This window comes from Arachis ipaensis, chromosome B8 (assembly GCF_059453495.1).
Source record: "Arachis ipaensis isolate K30076 ecotype BB chromosome B8, ASM5945349v1, whole genome shotgun sequence".
NCBI classification, from domain to species: Eukaryota; Viridiplantae; Streptophyta; class Magnoliopsida; order Fabales; family Fabaceae; genus Arachis; species Arachis ipaensis.
In genome coordinates this window covers 1,337,057-1,346,912 of record NC_142443.1, presented here as the reverse complement: position 1 = coordinate 1,346,912, position 9,856 = coordinate 1,337,057, and the positions used below count along the sequence as shown (strand labels likewise).

Here is a 9,856-nt window from a genome sequence, read left to right as displayed (position 1 = left end):
AACGTCAGAAAAAGTGGGTCATCACTGTTCACTGAATCTCTCATCATTCCTGAGCCATGCCAATTGCCAATTCAAATGCACACCACACGCTTTTCTTTCTTCATTCAATAATCAATTCACATTCTTCATTTTAGTGCTCCTCACTCCTCTCATCTTCAACTAATTCATAACTCTCTATTAGTCAATGCTAGATATAGACTTAACAATTCTCTTATCATATTTAACGCAATTTCTAAAACATATTCAATAAATATATATGAGTGAAACATTTCGGATATTAGATATACCAATTTTGGGGAGGGGATCATTTACAGTGAAAAAAAAAAATGGATGGCATTTATTGTTTAATTTCATTTTTTATTGTTTTCTCTCATCTTTAATTTTGATCTCACTTGTAGAATTAAAGGTGAGAGATTATACTTTATTCTCTCAAGTATTAAAAAAATTGGAGAAGATCTATTTTTCCAATTTTGAATCAATTTGGTTTAGTCAAGTAGTCAGTTCACTTGTCTGTTTAAATAAGTACAATCTATTGATCAGTGCTAGACCCTTAAATAAAATTTAGATTTGCCACGAATTAGTTTAGGGTTTAGGATTTAGGAATCAATTATCACTTCTTTTCTTTTGGGCCTGATTGGGCTTAATTTGGTAGTCAGTTAGGCCCAATTTCAGCAAGCCAGATGAACTAGCGTAACCCAATAATTAATTGGTGTCTTAGTGGTAGCTGTAGGTATTAGAGAGTATGTGAGATTCGTTTCTTCTTCACTTCCCCCTCTGTTCTATGGTTTTTGGTGTGGGTTGGTTTTTGGTAATGTTAGAAAGACAAAAAAAAAAAAAAACCATCAAAATTTATTTTATTTAACAGTCATTAATTACTGTAATAATTAATAAATATTAAATAAAGTAAATTTTGATTAATTTTGGCTAATTTTTTTTTTGTTATTAAACATTTTCGGTTGATTTTTTCCAATCTTAGTCAAGCCACAAAAAAAAAAAAACTTAGAATTAGAAAATTCAAACTCCTATCATACAAACACATAAGACTTTGGTCTAGTGGTTATCTTCTATGTCTTACAATGAATGTATTCAAAGATCAAATAGCGGATAGAATCCTAAGTATTATGTGTGTAAATGTAGTGGGGTTGTGGACTAGAGTTGAAAAATATCCCATTTATCTTAAAAAAAAAAAAAAAAAATTTATAAAGTTGATGAAAAAGAAGAGAAAGAAATAGTATGACCAAACTAAATTTGCTTACAACTGCAAACTAAAAAGCAAGTAATTTATTGTTTGAAGTGGTAGCAAACAAACAAACATTATTACAAGAATTACAACATGATTTACACTGTATCTCTATTACTAATGATCCTCCAAAACCTGGCATTTCTATCTGTTTTGGAAGTTCAATGTTTTGATGCAGAAGGCAAATATAAAGGCAAAGAAGAGAGTGAAGGCAACTAAAACTCCAGCAACTGGCCCCAAAAAATCTGACTTGAATCCATATTCGTCTTCAATGTACTGTTTAATAGTAACATTTTTCCCCGTTCCAACAACATCGATTACTTTTGTTACATCTCTATATTGTGACACAATTAATCCATACACTGTCCATGCCACTGGGCAAATCCAATAGTACCATACCCACCATTTTGGAATTTTCTGAAATATATACACATGATGTAGTTAGTAATTAGTATATATATAAGAATGATCAAGTAGTTGTTTTTGCTTATACACGTATAAAACTACTTTATACTAACAGCGTATTAAGTGTAACCAAATTTGAAAAGGGTACTCACTGGTCTAGGAATGAAGAAACCAGAGAAGAGATTGAAGATTCCATAGAACGCGGCGGCGAAGATTGATGCAACTTGTTGGTTTGGTGTGATGGAAACAGTCATCATGCCATAATATGTGAAGTACAAAAAGGAGAAGAAGCTGATGAAGAAGAACCAAAAGAACTTCTCTACTTTCCATTCAAAGCTCACCATAGCATACACTAGCACTACATAGTATGAAGTTTGAACAAACACATATGGTATTTCACAAAGCATCTGAAACAAAAAAATAGCAACATCAGCATAATAATCTCTACTAGATTATTAAGAATGTATATTGAAAAATTAATGTATAATCCATTAGTCTAACCTGTGCAATGGCATAAGGCAAAGCTGAGTACATTCCAGCAGCTCTTTCTCTATAAAACACTGTTCTTTCGACGGCTACTACAGGCTGAACGGTTTGACAGTTGTTGATACCAACAAACATAACAGCACCAAACATTGCTCCAAGAATCTTGCTCAAGTCACCAGATGAATTTCTGTGAAAACATGCCAATAGAAAAGAAAATTAGTTGAAACAGAAGCTAAGAAAAATATTGGATTTCACTCCAGAAGTGAAAGCAGCTCCAACCTTTTTGTGCCAACTCTCCAAAATATTGTCCCCACCATGAGAGCTGTGACCAATGTGAAGAAGAATCTGACAAGGTTATAATCTGGACTCCTCCAGTAAGTGATCCACTGCTTCCATATACAAGATGTGAATTGCCCCCATGTTGATTGAGAATACTGAGTTGGGAAGTATAGATCATTTGCTCCGGGAGGAGGTGTGCTTAACTCATTTACAAGAGCTTTGTTTCGCCTACTCGATCATAAGAACACACATAACTTAATCAATCCCCTTAACAACAACATTGTTACATTGGTAATTTAGATTACTTGTATTGCAAACTTACTGATACAAGGAAGATGATTTGTAGTAATCAGCAAAGTCCATTCCAAGGCGAACTTCGGCTGCTATGGAGCTTACTTCTAACATCCATGTTGCAGGGTTATACATTTCCTTAATCTTTGGTACCCCTTCAATTGCCTTTGATCAATGTATAAACAAGAATCAGATATTGAAACCTCTTTTTAATAAGCAAGAATTAATGCAATAAAAAAAATATATCTAATTTGTTGTAATACCTCAAAATATTCAATAATCTTGTGGGAATTTCTTCCTAATGGTCCTGCATAGATCACTTGTCCTCCTCTTTTCATCAATAGCAACTGATGAAATAGGAAGTATATAGATGTCAAAAATGTTGTAACATAGATAGATAAGGAGAAACATGAGACATTAAAAATTTGAAGTTTATTAGTACCTCATCAAAGGCTTCAAAGATATCAATGCTAGGCTGGTGAATTGTGCACACAACTGTTCTTCCTGTGTCAACTGTGTTTCTCACGGTTCGCATAACAATGGCGGCCGCTCTTGCGTCGAGACCTGATGTAGGCTCATCCATGAAAATGATTGAAGGATTAGCAACAAGTTCAACTGCTATTGTTAGCCTCTTTCTCTGTTCAGTTGACAACCCTGTAACTCCTGGAAGGCCAACTATTGCATCCTTGAGACTATTAAGCTCCACCAAGTCCATTACTTCCTCCACAAATTTCTACAAAGATAAAATCCATTTAAAGAAAGATCTTTCACTAATATTAAGGAAATAACAGAAGTGATATAGTGCTTAGTGTTTACCATCTTTTCGTCATGACTGACTTCTTTAGGTAACCGAAGGAAGGCTGAGTAAATCAAAGATTCATGGATAGTAACTTGAGGTGAATGGATATCAGTTTGTTCACAGTAGCCAGAAATTCTAGCAAAGGTTTCTTGATTCTTAGGGAATCCAGAGATTCGAATATCTCCTTCAACATATCCACCAGTCTTTCTTCCGGCTAAGACATCCATCAAAGTTGTTTTTCCAGCTCCACTAACTCCCATCAGAGCAGTTAGAACACCTGGCCTAAAGGCACCAGTTACCTCCCTAAGCAGTTGCAGCCGATCTTCGGTTGCTCCTTGGTCTCTCATTTCCTGTCAGAGTTAAATTGAAATTGCCATTGTAAGTGCCTACATTACTGGATATTAAAGCTATATCAGAAACCAGAATATGTTACAGGGTTCTTACTAGTGGCATGTCCACAAAGTAGTTAACACTATCAAAAGACATAGCAAGTGGTTGAAAAGGTAGAACCATTCCTCTCTTTGGGGCAACTCCAGTGGCTGACTCAATGTTTCCGGAAGCACTAGCATCGCTTTGGCTGCTCATCATTCTCTGCATTGCCACTTCTCCTAAAATGATTCATGCCAAACAAGACAAGCATGGTTATTTAGCATATTACTCCATTTTACATAAAAAAAAGTGCAGTTAAAGCTTTCTAATTTGGTATTTACTTCTAGGATCAGGCCTCGTGGCGAGTCTTGGTTCTTCTCTAGAGTCTCCCCCAACCTCCATTTCACTTTCATCTTCTATGATTCCTTGTTTCTTTCCAATGGCTAACAAAAAAAATTTGAAAAATAGATAGCTAGTTAGTGAGTGAGTGATAGAAGTAATCAAATAGACATTAAGATTGATTAGAGTGTGAGGTCTTACGATCAAGGTAAATTAGTGAAAGGGTGAAGAGAAAATTGAACAAAACTGTGAAACCAAGAAGAGCTCCTAAACCAATCCAATACCAATATGCGTGTTTAGGAGCATCAAAGGTGTTTAATACAGCTTCACCAATTGTGGGAGAACCATCTGAAGTCTGCAGGCAATTAAGTTTTAGTCACAATAGTTCTTGCATTATTTCTAATGAAAAATGTTCATATTTAATATTAATAATGATAGAGTTTTTACACTACTTACTGGATGATTCCACCTTGGAGCAAGCATTTCATTTGCAGAATATGCATTGAAAGCATATGCCAGAGGTGAAATCCAGTATCCCCATACCCACCAATTGGGAATGTCACCTGTTAAAATCAAGAGTTACTTAATTTGGGAAGCAAAATCCTTTCAACTTAACTAGTTAGTTGAACTAGTTTAGATTAGTTACTCACGTTTGGGAAGGATAAAACCACCAAGTAAAAATAGAATAAGCAACATCATAGGTCCACCAGTAAAAGCAATAATCATTGTTCTACACACTCCTGAGATAAGCCTGAACAACCCAGCTGCCATTTGTTGAACAACAAAGGTCAACAACAAGTGCTTGAAGAACCTGAAAAAGCATGCTTAGCAGTTAGCATCAAATATTATATATATCAATCAGTTATATAAAACATAACATTACTTCATTTTTAGGTAAATGAACAATACCTGCTAGCTTCAGGTGCAAATCCTATGGTGTAGTATGTAATACCAACCCAAACAACAGTCTCAACAATAGAAATGGGGAGTCTTAGGAGGAAATTAGGGAGTGTATAAGCCCAAGTAGGATGAAAAAGGTGGTCTCTGTGCTTGTAAAAGGTTGGTAGCCTTGCAATGGTGAGTGACAGCTCAGCAAATCCATTGAACATGTTCATGATCAATGTGAACAAGATTCCACCAATGTAAAGAGTTCCATCACTTACATTCCTCTGGTGCATATGTGTTCTTAAGAAGACAGTTGCAGATATAATTGAAAGAATGACTATTTGACCGGTTTTGAAGATATAAACAAAAGCATTCCTCTTGATCAATAGCCACTCCTTGTCCCAACATGCCTTGAGAAGCTTCATTCTTGGAACTGTGTACTTCTTGAAAACAAGAGCTGCTCTATGTCCTGCTGACTTGTCGAATGGAACAGCTAGTTCTCGCTCGAGTTGCATTCCGACATGGAATTGCTTGAACTTGTTTGCAAACTCAGTCACTGTTACATATCTGTATGGTCTGTGTTTGTCTGCCCAATATTGTTCTTGATCCTTCTTTGAGGTAACCTGTACAAATTATACTACAGTTAACCACACTATGATCCAATCTTTCTTAAAAGCATTATCCAAATGTTACCAATATATATATACCTCTTGTAAGAAATCAGCAGTTCCTTTTCTCTCAGGGCATCTAAACCCACATGACTCAAAGAACTCAACAATATGCTCACGTGGACCTTCATAAACAACTTGACCCTCTGCTATTAAGAAGATATCATCAAAGAGTTCGAATGTCTCTGGAGCAGGTTGAAGGAGGGACATGAGGATGGTTGCTTCAGTGATATGCACAACTTGCTGCAAGCATTTCACTATCTGATATGTTGTAGAACTATCAAGACCAGTTGATATTTCATCCATGAAAAGTGTTTTTGTTGGCCCAACAATCATTTCTCCTGTTACAATACACATATATACACATGTTAACTTGATTGCAAAGTTTTCAAAGGATATATAACATAGTTTCTTGATCTTATTACCTGTTGTTACACGCTTCCTTTGTCCACCAGATATACCTCTGCGCATATCGTCACCAACAACGGTATCTTTGCAAATATCAAGCCCCAGTATCTATATATAATAACATGATCAAGTTGTTAAGCACCACAATTATCAAAGTGAAATTTAGCCATCTTTCTTTAACAAAAAAAAAAATCACTTACTTTGAGAGTGTAGTCAGTAATTAGATTACTTTTCATTCCTTCCATTGCTGTAGCCTACAAAAACAAGCAAGAATAGTTAATATATGTGTTGAGTACATAACATAATTGATATATAAATTATAGTACCTTCATGAAAAGATCAAGTTCTGCCTCTGGAAATATGCCAGCATCCTTTTCCCTTCTAGCAAGCTCGGCTAATAAGTCTGTAATAACATTGTTAGAGAAAGAAAGCCAAAATTATGAGCACATTGATCCTGATCTATACAAACATTAAACCAAGATTTAAGATAAGTTGATTCGAGTTACCATATCGAGTTCCAACCCCCTGGCATCTAGCCGAAAAATCGAAAGTTTCTTTGACAGTCATTTCACCCAAATGTACATCATTTTGGCTGATGTATGCTGAAGTCTTTCTTGGTACAAACTCTTTAGTCTTGTATCCATTGTAAGTAACTTCTCCTTCCACCTATTTCATTCACATCAAGCCAAATAGTTAATTGTATGATCAGCATAATATATAATAGCATCATGAGTCATAGCATGATATTTGAATAATATATATGATAGGAGTGAAAAATATACCCTCAACTCAGGGTCCAATTTTGCAGCCAATGCAAGTAAAAGAGTGGTTTTCCCTGAAGAAGGTGGACCAAGCAAAAGGGCCATCCTGCACAAACCCAACATAATGGTTAAATATTATAACAACAAATTTTGAGAAGCTTAGCATATTAGTTTTAACAAACCTAGTTAAATTAATACCTGGAAGGTTTAACAATGCCATTGACATTTTTAAGAATAGTGAGTCTTCTTCTTTTTGTAGTACTAATCCCAAAGATACTGAGGCCAGCTTCCAGAATGTTCAATGCAACATTTGGTAGTGTTGGGAGGGCTCTGCTTCCAACATAGCAATCAGCCTCAATTGTCAAATTCTGAAACCTCACTTCCACTGTTGGAAGCCTGATTCCAACCCTGCAATAACATTTCTTGCTTAGTCAACTTCTTTACCAGCCTACTATCCGGATCATAATTTTATTTTTGTTACTAATTACTTTTACAGTTGTAAATAATAATTTATATGATATAGAAAAGTTGAACATGAAAGGTAACAATCAGGGTCAATGGTTAATCTAATCATAATTGCTTTGCTGGCTAATGATCCTTGGATTAAGGATTAGTATTTAGTAGTGGTCTAATTAATGTTAATTTAAGTACACTATCAGGGTTCATTAATTAAGGAAAAAATGACAAAAACAGCCGCTGGTATGAGAATACCTTTAACTTAGCCTTAGGACTTAGCTTTGCTGTGTGTTTCAAAGTCAAAATCGTAATGATATCCAAATCTTTCATTTTCGTTGTTTATAGATTTTCTTAATTTTCTTTTTGAACAAGTAACATTTATTTTTTAGTTAAATATTAGAAAATTCTCTTTTTATAAGAAAGGTATCTTTTTTTTGGTGACTACAAGAAAGGTATCTCTATAAACAATAAAAACAAAAACTTATTTTAGGCAGCGCAGTTTTTTTAAAAAGTTCTATAATTATATATAGAAGGAAGAGAAAATCGCAGTTCAATACCATGAATTATGATTATGGATTATGATAATCACCGGTTATTATTTGTAAACATTTTTCCTATTATTTTTTTTTTTATAAAACTACGTTTCCCTATTTTATTAGTAATAATTATTATATTGTTGTTAGAATATGACATGTATACAAATTCTACACTAGCTAGTTGAAAGGAATTAACTCTGCTCTCTTAGTAATAAATAACCATGCTAGTTAGTCAAAAATAATGTGTAGAAAAGAAAAATAAGGTCCAACTATATGTAAGGCAGTAGTAAGCAGTAATAAGTAATAACTGAAATTACAGAATAATAAAGGTTTTAATTTATTAAGCATATCATAAAAAAAATATTTTATAAAAATTAAATTTTTTTATATTTTTAATATATTGTATATATAAAAAATTAAGTCGACTTCACGTGAAGTTGATATTTTAGAGTCGTTAGATGAAAATTTAGTCAAATCAGTCAAATCATCTAACGACTTTCAGATATCAATTTCGCATGAAGTTAATTACACTCTACCATTTTTAAAATATATTCTTAAAATATAAATTAGTTAAATGTTATATATATTTATAGAAATTTAAAAAAATAAAAGGATGAATTAATTAAGCGGTAGAACTAACTTTTCAAGTCTGTTTCTGAACTTGATCAAATACTTCTCGTTATCTTCTTCAGCAACCTTGAAGATCTTGTCAACGATCTGTTGTCTCTCATTCATATCAAGCTTCCTCACATCAACCTCCCTGCGCTCTAACCTTGCGGCAGCGGCAGCGGCGGCGGCGTCATCGGCGGTAGTGTCTAAAGCAGTCTGGAAAATACTTGTCCTTAGCCTGTCATAGGTCGGCAGCCTCTCTATGGCCGCCCAAATGAGTGCCTCTTCATCTTGGTTGACGCTCATCGTCCGCCGCGAGTAGCGGCCGCTCGCAAACACTTCATCCCTCCAACTCGCCGCCCTGCTCCTGCTCCTGCTTATGCTTCTCGGTAAGTTTGCTATGTCCCCCTCCATCTTTGCTTTAATTTCTCTCCGATCCTTTTCTTCTTCTTAACTAACTACTCTTTGTTATTCTCATGGTTTTCTTCTTCTACTCATTCATGTTGTGAAGATAGATATGAATATATATTATTAGAGAGGACACCGAGGTGCCACAGAATAGTCTTAAGCCGTAACTTATGTGTATTATTATTCAAATGCAAAACTTGGACATTAGCCATATTATATATTATATGGGAAAGTACGAGGAGCCAATGGAATATTTATACAATGTATATAAGGAGTATTAGAGATATAATTATTAGTATTGCATTTTTACATCAGCTGAAATTTTTGGGATGAGTAGTATGTTAAATCCGAAAACTCAAGAGTTCGATACTTAGTGAACTCCAAAATCAGTCATAGTTCATTATCTCTCTAGCGGGATCCATATTATATTATATCGGTCTTCATTGGGATGAATATAATACACACCAAGTGGGTTCGAGTTTTTATTTTTTAACCAAAAAAATGGTTAAGAGACTAATAATGTTTTTAATTAAAAAATATGAAATTTTTTAGTGTTAGTTTAGATATTATGGTCATCTAATATTTTTTATATTTTATATATAATAAAAGGTAATTTAAAGTACTAAGGTATATATATATATATATATATATATATATATATATATATATATATATATATATATATATATATATATAGTTGTTCAAATAATAATTATTTTGATGTTTTCGGTCATGAACATTGAATGTCTCTACATGACTAATTCCTCTTCATCGGTCTTCCTAGTTAGTGGATATGTAGCAATTTTATAAATTCAATATGTGTATATTTAATTTTTTTTTTATATATTAATAAGATAAGATATAGCTTTTTATATTCATCATGAATCATGAATCATGTGATGAGGGGAATCCAGGAG

The 9,856-nt window shown here is 33.9% G+C and overlaps 1 protein-coding gene across 2 annotated transcripts; it reads right to left on the bottom strand.

The window, feature by feature from the left end:
• Positions 1-1,234: 1,234 nt before the first annotated feature.
• Positions 1,235-9,156, bottom strand: LOC107612652 (ABC transporter G family member 36). Of its 2 annotated transcripts, none has more exons than XM_088496449.1 (22): positions 8,563-9,156; positions 7,129-7,338; positions 6,952-7,036; positions 6,676-6,835; positions 6,496-6,572; positions 6,370-6,423; positions 6,187-6,277; positions 5,801-6,102; positions 5,118-5,716; positions 4,859-5,019; positions 4,665-4,771; positions 4,410-4,563; positions 4,211-4,312; positions 3,945-4,108; positions 3,518-3,850; positions 3,144-3,434; positions 2,965-3,048; positions 2,733-2,866; positions 2,411-2,638; positions 2,147-2,318; positions 1,798-2,052; positions 1,235-1,657 (listed from the first exon to the last, which is right to left on the bottom strand). In XM_088496449.1, exons 1-22 carry the CDS (start codon positions 8,943-8,945, stop codon positions 1,385-1,387), a joined length of 4,419 nt encoding a protein of 1,472 aa, XP_088352575.1. In that variant the 5' UTR covers positions 8,946-9,156; the 3' UTR covers positions 1,235-1,384. The 2 variants fall into 2 exon arrangements, with proteins under 2 accessions (XP_088352575.1, XP_088352576.1); XM_088496450.1 differs by having other exon boundaries at positions 4,410-4,556; positions 4,658-4,771; positions 8,563-9,094.
• Positions 9,157-9,856: the final 700 nt, after the last annotated feature.

Bases quoted from the DNA above. Each gene is read 5' to 3' on its own strand.
- LOC107612652 (XM_088496449.1), bottom strand. From the start codon at position 8,945: ATGGAGGGGGACATAGCAAACTTACCGAGAAGCATAAGCAGGAGCAGG. The intron at 3,851-3,944 runs GTAAGAACCCTG...TAACTCTGACAG, and splicing joins ACTTTGTGGACATGCCACTA to GAAATGAGAGACCAAGGAGC. The intron at 3,049-3,143 runs GTACTAATAAAC...CTATTTCATCAG, and splicing joins TCTTTGAAGCCTTTGATGAG to TTGCTATTGATGAAAAGAGG.